At 34.2% G+C, this 21444-nt stretch overlaps 1 protein-coding gene across 1 annotated transcript in view; it reads left to right on the plus strand.

Annotated features, from left to right (window-relative positions):
• Nucleotides 1-1891: 1891 nt before the first annotated feature.
• The window catches only part of LOC145258250 (solute carrier family 35 member B1-like), a 48640-nt gene continuing 29087 nt past the window's right edge, over nucleotides 1892-21444 (plus strand). The window contains exons 1-2 of the mRNA XM_080116225.1: nucleotides 1892-2284; nucleotides 19875-19978. Of these exons, the coding sequence (XP_079972351.1) occupies nucleotides 2097-2284; nucleotides 19875-19978 (292 nt within the window). The 5' untranslated portion in view covers nucleotides 1892-2096. The remainder of the gene's footprint in view (nucleotides 2285-19874; nucleotides 19979-21444) is intronic.

Genomic DNA, 21444 nt, shown 5'->3' on the forward strand with positions numbered 1-21444 from the left:
AGGTACTATATGGGGAGTTGGGCAGCAAGATGTCAGTTCACATTACACTTGGACTTCTGCATGTCAGTACAGTTGGGGAAGCAGGAACCCGGAAGGGAATTCCAAAGTCTAGTGGTTCTGGGGAAGAAACTACTGGAGTAGAAGGCTCTCTTACATCTAGGGATCTCAACTGTGAAGGAGTGGCATTTAGCTGCTTGTTGGGTTATCAGGGGTATTTATGTTGACGGGGTACAAGTGCTTGCAGTTCGTCGGAGTATTCACCGTTAAGGTACTTGTAGAACAGGCAGAGGGATGCTACATTTCATTGATGGGACAGAGGCTGAAGCTTAGATGACAGTTCAGGACCTATTAGGTTGGCGACTCTCTTTTGAACCTTGTCTAGGAATGAGAGACTAGTAGCAGATGGACCAGCCCAAATATGACAACAATACTCCATACATGGGCGAATGGTGGCCTTATAGAGGTACAGGATACTTTCGGGCGTTAGTAGCTTTCTAACATGGTAGAGAGAACCTACCTTTTTTCGCAGCGGTCTTGGCAATGCTCTCAATGTAATTGCTCCAACTCATGTTTCCTGTGAACGTTAGGCTGAGGAGTTTAAAAGATGTACTTTCAGATAAAAAGTTTTTGGCCATTGCTATTGGTGGTAGAGAAGGTTTCTTGTAATCATTGAAGGAAACAAGTTTAGTCTTGGCAGCATTGAATGTGACCATCCATTTTTGTCCCCCATTCCACTACAGATTGGAGGTCATCCTCTAGTGTTTCTGCCATTTCTTTAGATATATGTTCATTTGTTTTCCTGTCGTGTCTGTTATAGAGCGTGGTGTCATCAGCATATATACCCATCTCCCAGACATATATAATATAATATAATATAATATATAATATAATATATTATTAGTTTAATCTTTTTGTTCTGGTCTGGTGTATCTTTTAATTAGGTTTGTTTTTATTTTTTTCATTTGTTTTGTAGTTAGTGTGTAGTTGTTTTTTTTTTTTACTTTGATGGTGTCGTTTTTGTTAGGGTTAGGGTTTACGTTTTTATTGTGGAGTGAGTTTCACAGACAACTTTGTCAAGGAGGTCATTTATGGGTATTAGGAATAATAGAGGTCCATTAAAACTGTTTTCTACAAACTATATTGCAGGAAAAAAAACTTTAACAAAGATATCATATTCCAAAACTTAAGTAAATTGATAAAGTTTTTTTTTTCTAAGGAAATCAAAATTTACGATCTTTAGGGCTTAATTTTAAATTGTTAGTATTACAAAGCTGATCTCGTAAGTTTGAATTATTGTGGACTTATCTGCCTTTGTTTTATTTTTTTCAACATTGGCAAAGCAAGAGAGTCCCTTTTTGCTAACTCATAAAATTTAATTTTCTTAGTTAAAAATAAAGTTACTTGATCAACTTATGTGATTTTCGGAATATGCCATCTTTATTTACTTCAGGGTACGTCAACATAAAGTTAAAAAAATATTTTTTAGTATTTTTTATAGAAAATAGGTTTAATTCTAAATAAACACCATATCATTACAATTATAAGTGATTGTTAAAATAATATTTCCGCTCGATACACATTCAATATTAACATTGTTGATTGATTAATAATCAAGAATAGGAGCGAAGTGTAGTATCTGTTCTGATGCTACACACTTGGTCTATTCTGTCCTCGGTTAGTGGAGGAGAAATTATTTTAGATTAAGGCAATTTAAAAAAAAATTGTTTTACACCAGAGTGCCCTTTTGCGAAGCTGGATATCTCTCACATTAAAAACCTTGTGTCTTGTTAAAATAATGTTTTCACTATATACACATTCAATATTAATATGGAACGATAGAGAAGGGAGGAGGAAAATAATGGCATGATTTTAACCAATGAAAATTGTGCACGTATTCACTTCCCCCCTCAGTTCCGTTTTGACGTGGCTTAACATAGCGACAGGGAATCCAGCAACAAAATTGATTTCTACGCTTGTGTTTATCTTTTGTTGAGCATTTTAAGGCAGGAGTTCGTAGTGTTTGGAGAGGGGCAGCGCCCCATGGCTGTATTGCCAAACAGGAAGTTGACGTAGCATAAGCCGCGCACCTGGCGTCCATGCAGAAGACAGACAAAGATACAAACGTGCTCAAAGAAATTAGCGTCACTGAGTTACCAGCATCCCAAATTGTCACCGTCCACCGGAAAACTATCGACATGGCCGAGGGTAGCAATAAAATGCTTTTCATATGCTGTTTAGGAATTCTAGTTTGTTTCTTCTATTACGGAATTTTGCAAGAAAAAATGTAAGTTTAGCCTATTTTTTTCTTCTTCTTTCTCCCATATTTACCATATGTACGGACCCGGCGTTACTGGGGAGTGTTTTTACTTTCATTTTTGTTTCTTTTTTACTCGCATTTGATTTTTGTTGAACTTATTTTATTTAATCTATTTTTAATTATACCGGTTAAAATAATTTTTACGAAATTATTATTATTATGGGTTTGTATTACTCTACACAGATTCGAAAAAGTTGTCAAAAAACAAATGTATAACAAATAAATGTTATCAAAGGCAAGGTAAGTTACTTTTCTACCAAACTGGATATGTTTTTCGTGTTTTTATTCAATGTAACATGTTTATTCAGCTCGAAAAGCATAGTGTTTATCGATATATTGGATAATTCAAAATGGCGCCCGACTCTTTCTTTAACACGGTAAGTTCGGGAAAAGGTTGTATAACTGATAAACTAGACAAAATACTGTTAGAAATTCGCTCAATATATGTTACTGTGACATAAGTTGACATATATTCGGTGTTTTTTTTAAAAATATTATTTTGTCTAGTTTATTATTTATAACACCTTTTCCCAAACTTATTTTAAAGAAAGAGTCGGGCGCCATTTTGAATTTTCCAATACATCGGTAAACACTGCATGTTTTTCGAGCTGAATAAACATGTTACATAGATAAAAACACAAAAAATATATCCAGTTTGGTAGAAAAGTTACTTATCTTGCCATTTATTTGTTATATATTTGTTTTTTGACAACTTTTTCGAATCTGTGTACAGTAATACAAACCCATTATTATTATTATTGAAATTAGTATATTGACATTGAAGTTACCAAATATATGAATGATTAAAATTGCTAACTTATTTATATGACCCCCCCCCCCCAAAAAAAAACGAAATGCATTGTGGTGGATTTAATTTCGTGATTGTCAAAATTATCCACTCTATTTAACTTTTAGTTTCTACCGATCAGACTGGATGCCGGTGACAACTTGGTTAAGATCTCTTCTCAGGATTATCTTCCCCTCAGATAACGTGCCCCCCCCCCACTTCTCCATGTTAAGAATTGTTTTATAAAAAGAAGCGTTATTATTTAGAAAACCATTCTTACATGTTCGAGGAAGAGAGCCCTTTTTTGTCAACTATCCTCAACTTTCACCGACTGTATTTTAAAGAAAATGTATGTTTATTATGAAACATTTTATTAAAAAAAAAATAAAAATGATCAGATTGATTATTTGTTAAAAAAAAAGGTAAAACTATACAAACACCGTGACAGCGAATTAACCCTAACCCTAACCCTAACCCTAACCCCTAAACCTAACCCTGACCCTAACCCTAACCCTAACCCTAAACCCTAACCCTAACCCTAATCCTAACCCTAACCCTAACGCTGTCACGGTGTTTGTATAATAATACCAAAAAAAAAATCTTAAAATCTATTGTTATAATTAACATTTTGGTACTAGTGCACTTATTGATCCGTGCTGAAATAACGTTATTATTTAAAAAGCCATTCTTAACATAGGCGGGTGTTTTGTACCTATTCTTTACTTTAACCTTACAATTGAATAAAACATATACCATAAAACTTTAATTAAACTTGGAAATAAGATTTGAAAAATAGCGCGGATCAGTAAGTGCATTAGCACCAACATTTTATTAATAAAATCTGACAAACAGACGAATTCGTTTGAATATTTGATATGAAAAGAAAAAAACCTTACACTTTCAATAAGTAAAATTTTTGTAATAATAAAAAAAAAAACCCAAAATAGCTTATGGTAAAGATTTTGTACTAATCATTAATCAGAACGGACCATGTCGTTATCGGCATCACAAAAACAGGAAATGAAAAAGAGAAAACAATCTTGACTTATATATATGAAATCATAACTCATGTAGAGACGAGAAACACAGTCACAGGAGAGAAGTTATCATAATATAGATTGTTTTGTTTACCGTATAAAAAAAAATGACAAAATGTATCTTTTAATGATCAGGTTTTATTTTGTTTTTGTTAATTAAATGTCAAATTAGTTTCATTTTGTATACAAAAAAGAAATGTTCCTAATTTTTTGTTTACTGATATTTAAATTAATTGATTTTCGAATATTAAAGTCAAACTTTAAAGCTAGTTATCATTGTGAATTGTGAATAAAGAAAGTGGAAATCATAGGGAATGAAGGAGAATGGAAATCATAGGGAATGAAAGAAAGTGGAAATCATAGGGAATGAAAGAAAGTGGAAATCATAGGGAATGAAGGAGAATGTAAATCATAGGGAATGAAAATGGAGTGGAAATCATAGGGAATGAAGGAGAATGGAAATCATAGGGAATGAAAATGGAGTGGAAATTAATAACACATTTTAATTTTTCATGTTTTCACTTTCATTTTGTAAAAATACAGAATAGTTAACACCCGAAAGCCCGTAGCCCACCATCAAAACAAGAACACACAAGCATTGAAATAATGTACCTAACGTGTCTAGTTTTAATGTGTGGAAACGATTTTGACAGTTTTTTTTCACCGTTTGAAAAATCAGTAATGCAGAATACGGATAGGATTTTCAAGTTAAATTCAATTCTTACGATATCTTTTTATTAAATCATTAAGTGAAAATACAGAATACTTACAAAATGTCTCTACTCTCCACATGTTAATGTTTGTATCCTGTACTAAAAAATCTTACGAATTGTTTCCATATGTTAAAACAAGGTATATTCAGTAGAGAATTTCGTTCTTATGCGTTTTATATAAATTATGGTTTACAAAATCTCTAGTGTTAACTATTACCAAACATTTATTTGTTTGGCTTCCAAAATGTATTAATTTTAAATTAACAAAGTTTATTCATTTTAATTAAAACGTTGAATCATTGACGTTTTGGGTTGATTCCTATTTCAATCACATGAATTATTTAGAGTGAAATGAGTTTTTCAGGACGATTCTCAAACAACCTTGCTTGCATCATGTTTTGATAAGAAAAATAACATTAAAAACACTTTCTTTTATAGCAAGTGTCCATGATACACATCTAGTATGTGTTAGTGAATAGTCGTTGAAGACCTGGGCAGTGATAATAAAAGATGATCTAGCAACACTCCCAGACCCACATGTATGGAATCGGAATTGGCTTGCCATATTGCATGATCTTTGCTCAGGATTGGCAAAAGTGGGCTGTTATGGTCAGATATGCTTAACTTTATTAGGAGAAAACTTCATATGCAAAAAAGCATAAAGTACGTTTTATTTGCTTGATTTCTAATTAGGAAAAAAAAAAAGCAGGGGTGGGTGATCTTGTTCTATGGTTATGAAACATGGTCAATGAAAACGGTTGATTTGCATAGACGTCATATCTATCTATCTATCTATCTATCTATCTATCTATATATATATATATATATATATATATATATAATGATTTTAAAAAATTCGTCTGAAATCTTTTCTAATTAAGCCAATGATGGAAGATGACATGTTGATTTTCTGTCCATCTTATTTCTCGAATCCATTCAACTGGGGATCAACTACACTATTCGCAAAAACAATTTCCATAATTTCAGCTGCGTTAAAAATTTTCCAACCAGACTAATTATATTCAACTGGATTTAAATTTGGATTTGATTCTTTCTAAAGAATTATTTTCGCCTTTCGGATTACCTTTGAAAGAATCTTCATGCAATTTTATGCCCGGTTTGTTTTTATTATTTTTTTACATTTCTTACATTTTTTCACTCATTGTTTTTAAAGTTTAACATCTTTGCAATTTATGACTATAATAAATTTGCGGTTTCATGTAATGCCATAACCAACACATTCTAGCATTGCTACAAATATAATTTGCTGATCTCTTTCTGTCCTCTGGTGAGAAGAATAGCATGAATAGCATTCTTTGAAACGCCATGAAATAAGGACTTTTTTTTTTTTTTTTTTTTTTTGTGGAGTATTCAGTCAAACAATAAATTTGATTGTAAATTTCAACTTACAGTTTTAATTTTTTTCTCATATATATATATATATATATATATATATATATATCCACATAGGCAACAACTGCCTTTGCTTCATTTTATGCTGCCACTCTATGGATCGAGTACCAACTCAACATCTGCATCAGTTTGTGAATTTTTGAGATCATAGATAATATGTAGAGCAATAAGTAAACAATAATAAAACTATATATATATATTATATATCAATAATAGGATCAAGCTCATTAGTGTCCCTTTCCATTTGTGTACCGTTAATGTGTTTGGAATCATTAAAAATTGTATTTGCATGTATTTTTTTTTTTTTTTTTTTTTTGACATCGATATAACATGTATTGTAAATTTTAGTTGTAATATGAGTAAGACTAAGTTTCCTCTCATATTTTTTACCCTTAGCAAAACAATGATGTTTGTATGTACGTTTTATTTAAGGCTGGAGGTCACTATCCTGTCTTTATGTGGGGCCAAAACATCAACAAAATAGACATTACCGGTACACAGATGAAAAGATACACTAAAGACTTAGGACACTGATGACCAGGACACTAATAATAAATAGTAATATATAAAACTAGAAATTAAATAGGTTTAAGGTTCCCAAAATGCATACTAGAATTGTTCGCAAGGACCTGTGACTCAGTGGTTAGAGTACTTAGAAAAAATCAATTGTAAAAATGATTTTTTCCTGAAGGTTAAAGGTTCAATTCTCAGTGTGGGCAACCAAAAAATACAATTGCGAATTACTTAGGACCTCTATCCACTTATGGCTGATGGAATGAGAGCATGCTACCCCCATGAAGTAATTAAAGGGTTTCATTCGAAATTTTGTCCAGATTCCCAAGTTCAACAGACATATACTCAAGTTTTGACAAGATACATTGACCGAAAAGTTGTAGCATTCACGATAAGAACATTAGTCCAAAGAATCCAAATAATATGAATCTGAATCTCCAACTCTTACTGTCAGTTCTGGTTCATGCAAATGTGCTGGTAGGTAGATGGAGACCTGAATAAAGACACTATCAGGCCAATAAGTAATTAGTCTTCGATTGGCCATATTGTATGATATCTCCCAGGATCTGCAAAAGTGGGCTGCTATGAAAGGAAATGGACCACAAAGAAAATTAGACAAATAATGGTGTACTATTACAAAAGCAACCCTTCCATAAAAAAGACTCATTTACATCGCAAAGTTATTCCATTGATTTTTTTTTTTCCCAAACACTTTGTATAAATAATGAATAGCCAAATCAAGTTACTTTGAAAATTGCTTGATTGCCGTATAGATTTGCAACTATTTAGAAAGATATTATGTTTCTGAATTTTTTGGGACTAAGTAAACATTACAAACAGGAATGGTGGAAAGTTAGACTCAAAGAAACAGCATATATGCTAGATGATGATCATCTACTAAGCAGACCTAGTATAGAATTTAACACAATATAAGAAACAATAATTATACATGATCTATGCTGCTAATCTGTAATAATAAATAACGATAAGTAATAAGATTGCAGTTCTGAAAACATAGTTTTAAGGCTCCCAAAATTCTTACTAGAATTGTTCACAAACGAATAAAATACTTGGTAAAATTCAGTTGTAAGTTACTTTTTTGCAGGCTAAAGGTTCAATCCTCAGTGCGGAGGACACTCAAAATACAATTGTGAAGTACCTGGGATTTCTATGCAGTCTTGGCTGATGGAACAGTTCCGTTCCAAATTTCATGCAGATTCTCAAGTTTGAAAAAAAGATTCCCGAGTTTTTTTTAGTTTTCTTTTTATTCAATTTTCACCCCAAACAAGGCACAATGCCACTTTGAAGTAGGGGGCTACTATCGGGGACATAAGTTGCAGGGGCATTATGGAGGGAGATGAGTAGCAAGATGTCTGTTCACATTACATTTGAACTTCTGCATGTCAGTACAGTTAGGAAAGCAGAATCCCGGAAGGGAGTTCCAAAGTCTAGCAGTTTTTGGGGAAGAAACTATTGGAGTAGAAGGCTTTCTTACACCTAGAGATCTCTGTGAAGGAGTGGCATTTAGCTGCTTGTTGGGTTTGTCAGGGGTGTTCACGTCGAGGGGGTACAAGTGCTTGCAGTTCGTCAGAGCATTCACTATTAAAGTACTTGTAGAACAGGCAGAGGGATGCAACATTTCATTGATGGGCCAGAGGCTGAAGCCTACATGACAGTTCAGGACCTATCAGGTTGGCAACTCTCTTCTGAACTCTGTCAAGGAGTGAGGGACAAGTAGCAGATGCACCAGCCCAAATGTGACAACAGTACTCCATACATGGGCGAATGGTGGCCTTATAGGGGTACAGGATACTTTCAGGCGTAAGTAGTTTTCCAGCACGGTAGAGAGAGCCCATCTTCTTTGCAGCAGCCTTGACAATGCTCTCAATATATCTATTCCACTTCATGTTCTCTGTAAACATTAGGCCGAGGAGTTTAAAGGAAGTACTTTCGAGTAATGTGTTCGTGGCCATTGCACATGGTGGTAGACAAGGTTTTTTGTAATTATTGAAGGAAGCAACAATGAATGTGACCGTCCATTTTTGTCCCCATTCCACTATAGATTGGAGGTCATCTAGTGTTTCTAGTAGTTCGACAAGATACACCTGGAGAAGGTCAGAGGTTATATTAACCAAAATGTTATGTGAATAATACTCAAGATGAGAACAGTCGTCTGAATAATCCAAATTATACAAATTAGAAATAGAATAATCTGCACAAAATGCAGCCAACATGTTAACAACAATAAAATTCCAAGCAATTTTAATTCTCTACTAGCATGGGTTCCCGGCGTTGCCCGGGTGTTTGGCAGTGTGTGTTGAGCAAAAAAAAAAAAAAGTGGTAGTAGGAAGGCAGGAAGGTAGGCTCGAACCTGTACTGCGAAGGAGGAAAAGAACGTAAAAAAAAAAAAAGTGACGTCTTTGCTGTTATGACCACCGCCAAACCGGAAGTGACGTAGGTTTAAATTAAGGCTAGACAATCGAAAAGAGGGGATGACTTTTGAAAATATCGGTGAAAAATGCGGCTCCTCCCTGTAGAAAAGTGCCCAGTTCAGGTTGAAAAAATTAATGTTTTAGCCAATTTTTTTGTATTTGTCGAGCTTCCAAACAATACTGATCTTGTGAAAATCCATCGCCTTTGTCAAAAGTTTTAGGCAGACATGCAAACATACATAGATTTATATATTTGTACTTCAAATTTTCGACCCAAACCGATTAAAAAGCTTACCCTATCTCTGAATACCTTTTATGTAAAATTTCAAATGTTTACATCAGAAATTATCTGAGTAACTTGGTAGAGACCGCAGAGGTCAATTTGTTTCAACTTTGACCCCTATTATGACCCCTTAACATTTATTGTTTTGGGCTCAAATCAAGTCAAGTTAGATCCATGTCCAAGGAACCTATATCTAAAATTTCAAGTGTTTAGACCCAAAATTGGCAGAGGATTTGGTAGAGTTCTCAAAGGTCAAATCGTTGAACTTTGACCCCTTAACAGCCAAATTTCTAGCTGAAAACTGATTACAAAGATTCTCCCAAATCTCACTACCCTGTATATCAAATTTCGAGTCTGTAGACTGAAAATTGACAGAGTTATTGCGTAGAGAAATGTACTCAGACAAACACTTTCACTTTCATAGATATATAGATTGTTTGTTGAAAATCACTTTATTTTAATTTCATAACTAAAAAGTTTAAATGATTCAACTTCGAACATGTTGCAAGTTATATTAGATTTATATTATTTATTTATTTATGGACTATTATCCTCATCTTCGTAGTTGTTTCACAACGTTTTGGCCAACTATTCCTTTGACTTTCGTCAGGTAGTTAACTGCGACGGGATATGAAATGCTGAGTCTCTTAACTGTATCCTCAGTAATTACTGCCTTCCATAGTTGTTGTTGTCTCACCACGTTTTTACCAACGAATCCTCTGGTGGCCTGCTTTGGGTAGAACTGAAACCGTTATCTTCAGACAATGCTCACCTGGAACCGTAGAGATTCAATGCCTCTATCCACTGTGCCACGGGTCCCGAAGGGCAATCAAGGTTGGATTTTTTGGTCTTGTATATCCAAGTTTTTTTCCCTTATCTTTCCGCGTCGGGTTCGTACCCAGTGGTATATTATTTTTGTTATTGGAATCCTTCTGAGATAAGAAATTTATTTATTTGCAGACTATTATCCTCATCTTTTATAATCGTTGTTTCACAATATTTCGGCCAACTATTTCTCTGGCCTTCATCACCATGATGGGATAGGAATGCTGAGTCTCTTAAATGTATCCTCCGTAATTACTGCCTGCAATTAAATAATAAATAAATGATAATAATAAATTAATTAATAAATAATAATAAATTAATTAAAATAATTACTGGCAGTGATTACTGAGAATACAATGAAGAGACTCAGCATTCTTATTCTGTCATGGTTTACCACCGGACAAAGACCAGAGGAATAGTTGGAGGAAGCTTTGTGAAACAACAACTACAAAGATGAGGATAACAGTCCGCAAACAAACAAACAAATAAAATAAATATATAACTTACTCATCTCAAAAGGATCCCAATAATAAAAATAATATGGATTTATTTTGTTTTTTGTCCAACGTAGAAGTTATTCTAAAGACAAATTGGTTATGCTGGTGTGATAATATGAAGCAATCTATCTGCCTGGATAAATTCTTGCAGAAACATGAATGTTTTGAATTGCAGGAAGATTGAATGGTCGAAGAAAACTTGGAAGCAAATGATTAGAAAGAATTACAAGACTGTTGACTTGATGAACTATGAGAATTTGAGAGTGAGCTTGTATAATATCAGAAAAGGTTTGATATAGGAATAAGTGAATAGAAGACAACAATTTCTTTTATAATTTCGTTTTTAATATCAAATATAATTGTAACATGACATGTTAAAGTATTTAAAAATGGGTAAATTGCTAAGTTTTATTTAGCAAACTATGTATGGATTTTGTAAATATTATAAAAAATAACTTAAGTGTTATACTGATTGACATTGGCACCTCAAAAGTATGTTTTATCATAACTTTTTTTAACTGAAATATGTATTTTCAGAGAAAATCTCAAGCAAAATAAACCATATTGGACCAAGTAAATGGGTAAATTGATTTTCCACAATCAGGATATTCACAGGATTCTGAATATAATTAAAGAAATATATATTAGTGTTGGGAGGATTAATCAGAAAACTCTGAATCTTTTGGGGTATCAGAATCTGAAAAATTTGAGCCTAATTTCCGATTCCAAAATGATTTTTTAAAGTTTTTTCTTGCCAAAAAAAAAACAAAATGAAACCAGCACAAATTTATTTATTAGAAGTGATTCATTTGCAATATAAGAATAAGGTCTGTAGAGTGAGTTATAAATCCCACTCACAGATTTAACATTGATTCTCAGAGTCTAACTTATTTCTTTTATTGGTAAATTACTGTAAAGAAAAACATTCCTTGCATATTCCTTTGTAAACGTTTTTGCATCTGTTCATTAAACATCTATATGTCTCTCAGAAAGGGAGTTCACACTTGATTATTAAAAGATTTTAAATACTCTGAACAAGGTTTTTCATTGGTACTGGTTGGACACTTGTTGTCATCAGCTTCTTCTGAAATAATGTTTTATGGTATTCTTTGCTTTGGACACAAGTTAAAATAAAGATGAAAATCTCACAATGAGTTTATGAAAATCATGGATAAATTACATAAAAGAAAAACATTTAGAAGTTTTTGAAATTAAAAAGGAAATTATATCTACATTTAAACTTATACATCCCCACTCCCCTCCAAAATGTAATAAGATTTTGGGCATTTGTTACTGTAATCAACAGAACAAAACTGAGATGAAAAACAAAAATGCAACAAATATTACCAAAAGCAAGGCTCTTCTACTTACCTGGATAAGTTTATTTATTTTTAAACTTATTTTAAAAATTGTTTTTAATTCAAAACGAACTTAGTGTCTACTCTGTTGAATTAGAATAAAATATGCCTGCCCCATAAACCTTGCACAAAGGACTGCTGATAACTATTCAAAATCGAAAATTAAACAAATGCTGGTAGAAACACATCAAATAAATGTCATCAATCAAGTGAAAATATTATGTTCTACCAGTATTTTGTTTAATTTTAGATTTTTGAGTGATTAGGCAAGATTATTAAGTTAGAATGGGTCGGAAATGATTATTTTATGTTAAATTTATGTGCAAAATTGCTTTCCTATTCAAAATTCTAAAATAATTGTTTATTTTTTTTCTGCCAAGTAGTCATCTAAAAAATGTAGAATCTCATTTTGGGGGGAGTGATTTCGTTAAAAGGTGTGGATCTATTTGCCATTATTATTAATAATAGTATTACTAATATTATTTTTATCTGTATCTTTTCTTATTAAAAAAAAAAAAATTTGTAGTAATGCAAATCAATCTAATAACCAACAAAATCCTTATAATTGCAAAAAAAAAAAAAAAAATGAATATTTCTTCATAAAGGGGAGGTTGAGAATAGTTAACAGAGACCCCTCTCAATGTAAAGAATGGTTTTCTAAATAGTAACATGTTACTCTTATTCTTCTTATAAGTTATTCTTGACATAGGACGAGCTTTGTTAACTATTCTGTTTCTACACTGTTTTCTTATTTTGCATACCAATCATTGATTTTTTTTAATCATTTATGAAAATTTCAAATAGCATACAACCAGCAAATGCAAATGAGATTTGTTTGAAAAGAAAAAACAAATCTTGTCTTCCAATTTTTAACCAGTTACAAGGAAAGCAGTAAAAAAAATCTACTTTTTAATATATATAACCCCCCCCCCCCATGTACTTTTTACATTTTGCAAAATACACGCGGACATTAAACATGTAGTGGGACTGGTGGATATAGAAGTATATATCCCCCCAGTTGTACAAAATACAGTTGTACAACGTGTTAAATTGAATTAAACGAACTAGGATTTATTTCGTGAAGAAACGAATGAAAGAAAAGGGTACAGCACGTGTTTAGTTTGGCGTGCGTCTCTCGCTGTTAGCTGGTGAGAGGGAAAGTCTATTGTTGTAAAGAGAGAGAGAGAAAGTCAATCCAGTTCATGGAGATAGAAAGCGTGTCAGGTGTACGTACTGTCTGTTGGCTCTTGCCCCACACATAGTAGCAGGGGACGTGAGGCACGCAGGCGCCGAAAGGGGCCGGTTGGTCGACCTGTCAGGTCGGAAGCCGAATTGAAAAGAGGAAAACAGCTTATATCTCTTGCTTTTATAGTTGTTTCCGGTGGTCTTTTGCGCATGTGTGGATTTCCTTTAAAGGGGAAGTGACGTTGCCCATGTGTGCGTACGTGTGCGCATATGTGTGCGTACATGTGTGTACGTTAGCGTGAATATATCTACGTGTGTGTATGTGTGCGCATATGTTTGTGTGTGCGTATGTATATGACAAGAAAAATGGCTTGAGATGTGAACACGTTTTTGTGCGAGACTAGAAAGGGCTCATACAAACAGGAGCGGGCGTGTTACAATTATTTGAACATTTTGAAAAAACATCAAATCTCTAATTAAATATTAAACATTTAGAAATTTTAAAACAATTGGAATCTCTAATTTTATCACTAATATATGTATATATATATAAATCTGGAGATATGTGTGCAGAATAAGATACTTCATTGGTTTGGTCACATTGAAAAAAATGGATGAGAATTCTTAGTAGATGAGGTAGCAGACTCAGTTGGAATAGGAAAGCCAAGGAAATCCTGAGAGGATGTGATAAGGATGGATTTTATGGGGAGATAACGATTTGGCCAGAAGTAGATTAATTTGGATATCATTTTATTTAAAAGAAATAAATTATTCTGTGTAATTTTTTTGTTAAACATTCCCAAATGAATAAAATGATGCGACCACATCAGTGGAACTTTCATATTTACACGGTGAATTATTATTTAAAATTATTATCAGATATTTATTACCCATCGGTCATAAAAAGCTTTGGATTATCACAGATTTCAATGCAGTTCTACTTGAATGGTCATATTTAAAAAAAAAAACCCAACGCACTTTAAGTCCTCTAAATACCACCATTTTGTTTGGAACTCAAAATCCTTTCAAATGGTTTAATAAATAATAATCTACATGATATATTGAAAGAGTTCTGAGCAAATAAAATGATGAAAATCTTAACGCTATTAAACAGCAATTTTTGGTAATTTTTTTTGCGAACCCTTCTGTTCCTTAAATGATCTGTACCACGTTTCTATGAGGAATTTCATAATGAAATTTAGAAACTAATTAGGAAAAACTTCAATCTCACTTATTGTTGGGGTATGAAATAAACTGGCCCATTCGTTGTTTTGTTGTATTAAAATAAAACTTCAACATGAGTATGCAACATTTTTAAAAATAATTTTTGTACCGCTCCTAGTAAGTAAATCAATGTTTTTATTATTTTTATGCATTAAAATTAATATTTCAAGTTGTTTTCTCTTTTTTTTTTACATGGGGTCACCACTTATCAAGGCCCAAAGGCCACTCAGGGATAAGGGTTATTGCGTGTACAGTAATCAATGAGGTAGTATTGTAGTAATCATTAGTATTGAGGGTTTTGATAGTGTCTTACTTAAGGGGGCGATTTGTCAGGAGTTTGCTTATGTTGGACTTGAAGACGTCCAAGTTGTAGTCAGGTGGGAAACAGGCAAGCGGTAGAGAGTTCCACTGGCGTGCAGTTCTAAGAAAGAAGCTTTGCTCATGGAATCTACGTTTGGATTTAGGCACAGATAAAGAGTGGGGAAAATTATTGACAGTAGTTTCAGCCAGACGGGTGTTTGTCGTGAAAGATTGGCGAAGGGGGGACGAGGGATTGGAGCTCAGACGAGCACCTGCCATGGAAATAACGATAGAACAAAGACAGGCTCGCAACGTCTCTTCTGTGGGAGAGAGGTTGCAGGGAAGAGAAAAGGGCATCCGCCACTAAACCATGAAGTCTATTTTGTACTCTGTCAAGGCAGGATAGGCTGTTTTTAGCAGCTCCTTCCCAGATGTGGCAGCAGTACTCCATCCTTGGACATACTTGGCTTTTATACAAATAGAGAATTGCATCAGTAGTGAGATATCTTCTGGAGCGGTAGAAGGATCCCACCATTTTCCCAGCGTTCCTGGCAACAGATTTGATGTACGTGTTCCATTTCAGATCAGGAGTAAATGTCAAGCCCAGAAGCTTGTCAAAACATGGAACCTCCCCATTATGAGAGCCATCCATTTCAATTGATGCCAGATGGGGATCAGAGCGTTAATGATGTAAAGATAGAAGCTTGGTTTTGGATGCATTAAAAGTAACCAGCCACCTCTTCCCCCATTGTACCATGTGCTCAAGATCAGAGGAGAGAGAATTAGAGAGAACTTTGTCATTTACGGCCTTTGATGTGTTGCCATAGATGGTCGTGTCATCAGCATAGATGTCAATGAATGATTTAAGTATGTGTTTTGGGAGATCATTGATGTAGATCAGGAAGAGAGTTGGGCCCAGGATGGACCCTGGGGGACTCCAGCATTAATACTGTGGGCCTTTGATTTCTGCCCATCAACCACTACTCTTATGAGCCTATCAGAGAGAAATGATTTAATGATTGAGAAAACATTTCCAGTAATACCGTAGCTGGAAATCTTGTGAAGTAGGCCCTTATGCCATACCTTATCGAAGGCCTTCGATATGTCAAGAGCAATTGCCCTGGAAAGGAAACCTTTGTAAAGAGATTCACTAATCCTATGTGATATAACCATTAGCACATCTGCTGTAGATCTTGCAGAGCGGAAACCATATTGCATGTCACTAAGAAGGTTATTTCTGTTGAGGTGGTTGACTACTTCTTTATTTAATATGGATTCCAACAACTTCCTCATGACACACAGGAGACTTATTGGTCTGTACTGAAAGGGAGATGACTTTTCACCTGAATTCTTAAATATAGGGCATACTGATAAGGTTTTCCAGAGTGTTGGAAAGCACTTCTCCTTAAGGCAATGCTTAAACAGTTTTGTAAGTATGGGAGCAAGTTCTGGTTGGAGCTTTTTCAGCACTATAACTGGAATGCCGTCAGGGCCAGTTGCTTTACTGGAATCAAGGTTCTTGATTAGCTTGGCGACCTTGCGCACAGATATTTGTATGTTGCATAGCGTGTTGTCTATTATAGGAGGAAATACAGGGAGTTGATGGTCATTGTCGCATAGGGTAGAATTAGCTGCAAAGTTCTTGGCAAATAGTCTGGCCTTTTGTAGTAGCAATTTTAAATTACCCTATCCGTAAAAAAATATTAACCTCTTTTCAGTGAAAGTAAACAATTTGATTGTGTACACTGCTATTATCGCTAAGTCATAAGCCAGCAGTCGTTGTCACTGTTTACTTTGAAAATAAAGAAAGCCATAGTGTAAAATAAAATGAAAATTTAAAAAGTTCTATGTAATAAACATAAATTATGAAATTTAAAAGAAACAATGAATTCCTCTATGATACTTGGAAATTTGAAACCATTTAAATTAGTGAAAGCAAGTGGAAACAATAATTGAGAACACACCCAGAATATCAACTCTCAACTTCTTTCTGAAGCCAGATTGCTTTTTTGGACTTGTAAATTCACTCTTGACCGTTCTTCCGGTCGCCTTATTGCACTTTTCTCAATAACTATGCCTTAGAATTTTTTGAAATTTTGTACAAACATTAAACATCATGTGAGTAAAAAAGTAATGGAACGGATTTTCTGAGAAAACTCTGGTTTTCCCCCTAGGGATGCCTTTCAGGTTAAAATAGCTAAAATTGACACTTTTATGCTTATTAAAAAAAATTGATGCCTTGGATTTTTATAAAACTTTCTCAAAAGTTGTAACTGATTTCTATATAATTTTGTTTGTCTATACTTTGCGATAAGTCTTGGGTGTGTCCTAGGGGCTCTTTTAGGGCTAATAAAAACACTCCATTTTTGGGACTATTTTACCATATTTGTCCAAAATTTTCTGTGTATGTCTATATAGGAGTTTTGCATGGTGCTAAACTCAAATATGTTAAAGCCTTGGGGACTTTTGGGGCTAAATGGGGGGGGGGGAGACAAATGATGGACTTAGTTATTTTCTTTTTTGCATGGTGAAGAACTCAAATGTACATATGTTAAGGTCTTAAACTGCACCGTTTGTTCATTTTCACCAGGATTTGATGTCCCTGGGGACTTTTGGAGCTAAATGAGAAGGGGGGGGGGCAAATACTGAACTTCATTTTTTTTTATGCCTCACTGTGCATTCACGGGGACCATACATGCTTCACTTGTTTTTCCTTCTTTTCACTAGAAAAAAGAAAAATTTGTTTTAATAGTGGTGTGACAGCATGTGGCCTTCCCTTCGACAAGTCGCCGACCCCATAGTTGTGTGCCCCGGTTTACTACTTCCATCTCTTCATTGTTCTTGTTGGCCGTGTCCTCATCTTATGGTTCACACTGATGGCTGCTGACGGAATGCATGTGGGTCACAAAGTGGAAGTAAAATAAGTCATGGAACAAGAAAGGAAAAAAACCGCCAATATTTCACATATATTTGACGGTTGGATTTGAGAGTGTGTGTGTCTTCTCCCCGTTCTATCGATGTTACGTTCATCTGTCAGTCGCAATCCGGCTCTAAAAACTGTACATATGTGTCACTATCAGCTCTCATCCATTGCAACCGGCAGCTCGATGTCAACTAACTGTCTTCTCTGTGTTGGTATCTGAAGTCACCCCCACATCCGGCCACCCGGAAGCTGCCCTTCCCTTGTAATCTGTTCTGCAGGCTTCTATTGTCATTGTCAAATCTAAAAAGCTCGATCTAAAAAATACCTACAGATTCATTGTTTGCTATTTCCTATTTCATCGTACATTTGTATGACACTTCCTATCTATTGTTCCTCCCTCAGCACTTAGTGACTCATGGGTCACCTTCATAGTATCACAGTGGCAGCAGTAATCATTTCTGTTCAATTGTAAGCTCTCAGATAAATAGTGACAGCCGCAAAATGATATTACTGCCAACAAAATAAAATGCATATGATTGACATTAGCTGTGTGACATATAAAAAAGATCTCTTCCCAAAAAATATCACTTGTTTTATTGAACTCTTTCATTGCCAAAAGCAACAATTTTGCATAATCGTGTTTGATATTTGCCTCAAAATCGAAGTCAGGTAATTCCAAGTTCACGTTAATGTGTAGCCACTGTTTCTTTACAGTAGACGCATACTAGTCGTATAAAATTTTTAGCAAATACTTTAATTGAAAGATTGACTTTAAAAACCAACAATGCATTTTTTTTAATAAATGTTTATTTAAAAGTTCCAAATTTTGAACACAAAACATCTTCATCAGAAATGTAATAAGACATTTTTTTCTGTTTTTTCTTCCTTTTTAGTGACAACTGACACTACTAGAAAGATTGTAGAAATCTGTTTTTATTAACGGCAGCAGTCCAAAAATTGATTTCGGTAGTAAATTAAGCACATCTTGAGATAAATTTTAGAGTTCTTCTGTTTTGAAAGCATTGTAATCTTTTGAATTTCAAAAGCAATTAGAAGCCACTAATGCTTTAAAAATATATATTTTTGGAAGCTGTTTGCATTCAATAATTTTATATATATTTGCTCTGCTATCATCATTAAAGATGAAAAGTATGCATGGTGACAAGATAACAAGACCATCTGAGTTTTGGTATAATATTAGTTTCCAACTGTAAAGATAACGATGGAAGCATGGAAGCAATATTTGAAGTTAAAATTTTTATATAAAATTATGGCCTTTCACCACAATGTATATTATTTTATTGCATTATTCGGATTACTGTTCTCATCTTGAGTGTTTCACAATATTTTTATGTAACCTTTGACCTTCTTTAAGTGTATCTAGTTTAAGTTGGGAATCTGCATGGAATTTCGAATGGAACCCTTTATTTAATGCACACGGGTTCACATGCATTTGTTCTGTCAGCCATGAGCAGACAGAAGTCCTAAATAATTTCCAATTGCATTCTGAGTATCGCCTTGAACCATTAACTGCCAGATGAGTGTAACTTACAATTGAATTGTACCAAGTAGTTTATCCATTATGCCTTGGGAATTTTTGGTTGAAATGTTGTGAAAATAAGACTCAAGATGAGATCAGTAGTTCGAATAATCCAATGGTATGTATTATCAATCCTCCTCTCCCAAAATTCAGAAATATATTTTACTTTCATATCATTTGGAACCTTCATAATACTGTTCTCATCTTGAGGTGTCATTTTCATTTTTCAGTTGGCGTAATCTCCAACCTTCTTCAGGTGTATCTTATCGAATTCTGGAATATTTCTGTCAAACTCAGGAATTTGGATGGAATTTTGAATGGAGCCCTTTATTTACTTCACGGGGTAGCATGCTCTTGAGCAACCAAAATGTTGTGAAAATGACACTCAGTATGAGAACAGTAGTCTGTAGATTCCAAATAATCAATCATCATCTCAAAACTTCAGAAATGTATTTTACCTTGTCTTTAATCTTTCACTTTATTTGTTCTCTAATTTTTTGTGTATTTGTTGTATTTTCTTTTTCCAGAACGAGAGGTCAATATGGAGAAGGAGAAAACAAAGAGAAATTCACTTACACCCTTGCATTGGTCTTCATACAATGCATTGTCAACACATTGTTTGCAAAGTTTTGTAAGTTCAATTTTTTGTTGCCTTTTTAATCAAATTACTGAGCAGGGAGGAGAGTTAGTAAGAAAGGAAGGAAAATGCAAGAAGGAAATTTTGGTAACCTTTTATAGACAGTTTGTAGATGAGCATCGAAATATATGTATACAACAATATGGATTCAAACAGTCCTGTTCTATTGTGGATATCTACTTTAAATGCATATATCATACACTGGATAAGTTAGGTGAAGTTAGATTGGTAACACTTAATATATCCAAAGTCTTTGACTAAGTCTTGCATAAAAATCAATTTGTACTGTATTAGTGAATGTATATTTAATATAATCATTTCCTTCTTAGCTAAAAGAAAGATTCAACAATGACATTAATACGGGTGTGTCCCAGGGATTGATCTTTGGACATTTATTATTCCTGATTTTCATAAACAATCTCCTTAATGCAATTGTGTTCAAAATAGGTATATTTGCTGGTGTACTCCTCTCAACATGAGAGCACATCGAATGCACACATCTCCAAGACAATTGCTGAATTCTTAGCAAATAACCTCTAGTCTGTAGTGGAATGGAGCCAAAACTGGGTGGTTATATTCAATGCTACTAAGACAGAACTCCTTTTCTTTAACAATTGTAAGAAACTTTACCAATCACTGATCATTATGGCTGATAGCACATTTTCTGAGAATTCAACATTCAAACTTATTGAGTGTAACATCATATTCTGTTTAGCATTTGCTTTACATGCTGGCATGTGAACAGCTTCTAGAAATTGACTTCCAAAGAAATCTATCGTTGGCCAGGTCTTTATTATCACTCTTTCTCTCAAGTTAATTCTTTTAAATGTAAATATAATTAATTAAATTTTTACTCTGATAAACTTAACATTTTTCCTTTAGTATTATATCCAAAATTGATAAATTCATTGTGAAATTTTCATCTACATTTTTTACTTGTCATTTTTTCCAATTTATGAACTTGTGCTATTTAGTCTGTATGACCTTCACTGAGGTGCACGACTTGACACAAAAAAAAACAACTTCTTAATCAACTGCTAACACATGCGTCACTGTAATGTCCAATGACATCAACAACAACCTTCTCACTCGACCTGCCTTTTATACCACTCTCTCAATCCCTCCTCTTGCGCATGCGCCCGGAGATTCCTGACAACCTTGAGACTTCCGCTTATAAAAACCCAAGTTTTGTTGTTGCGCATGCCTACACAAGGCACAAACATGTAGGCGTTTGTTTTGTTGGTAGGTACTACACTCCCCCCTGATCTGATGATCACATAGAGTGCATTCCGGGGATGGCCTCTTAGTTCGCTGGCTTCTGCGAAGGGTGGTATTTACGATCTCGGATTCAGGTTCTGGTTCTGGGTGTGGTTGTGGTTGTGGTTTTGATCCTGCCTGATCAGACGAACTACAACTACCACTCTCTTGCTCGGTGACCTCACTTATCAGCAGCTCATCAT

This window comes from Euprymna scolopes, chromosome 33, assembly GCF_053919585.1.
Source record: "Euprymna scolopes isolate OS-2025 chromosome 33, ASM5391958v1, whole genome shotgun sequence".
Classification (NCBI taxonomy): Eukaryota; Metazoa; Mollusca; class Cephalopoda; order Sepiida; family Sepiolidae; genus Euprymna; species Euprymna scolopes.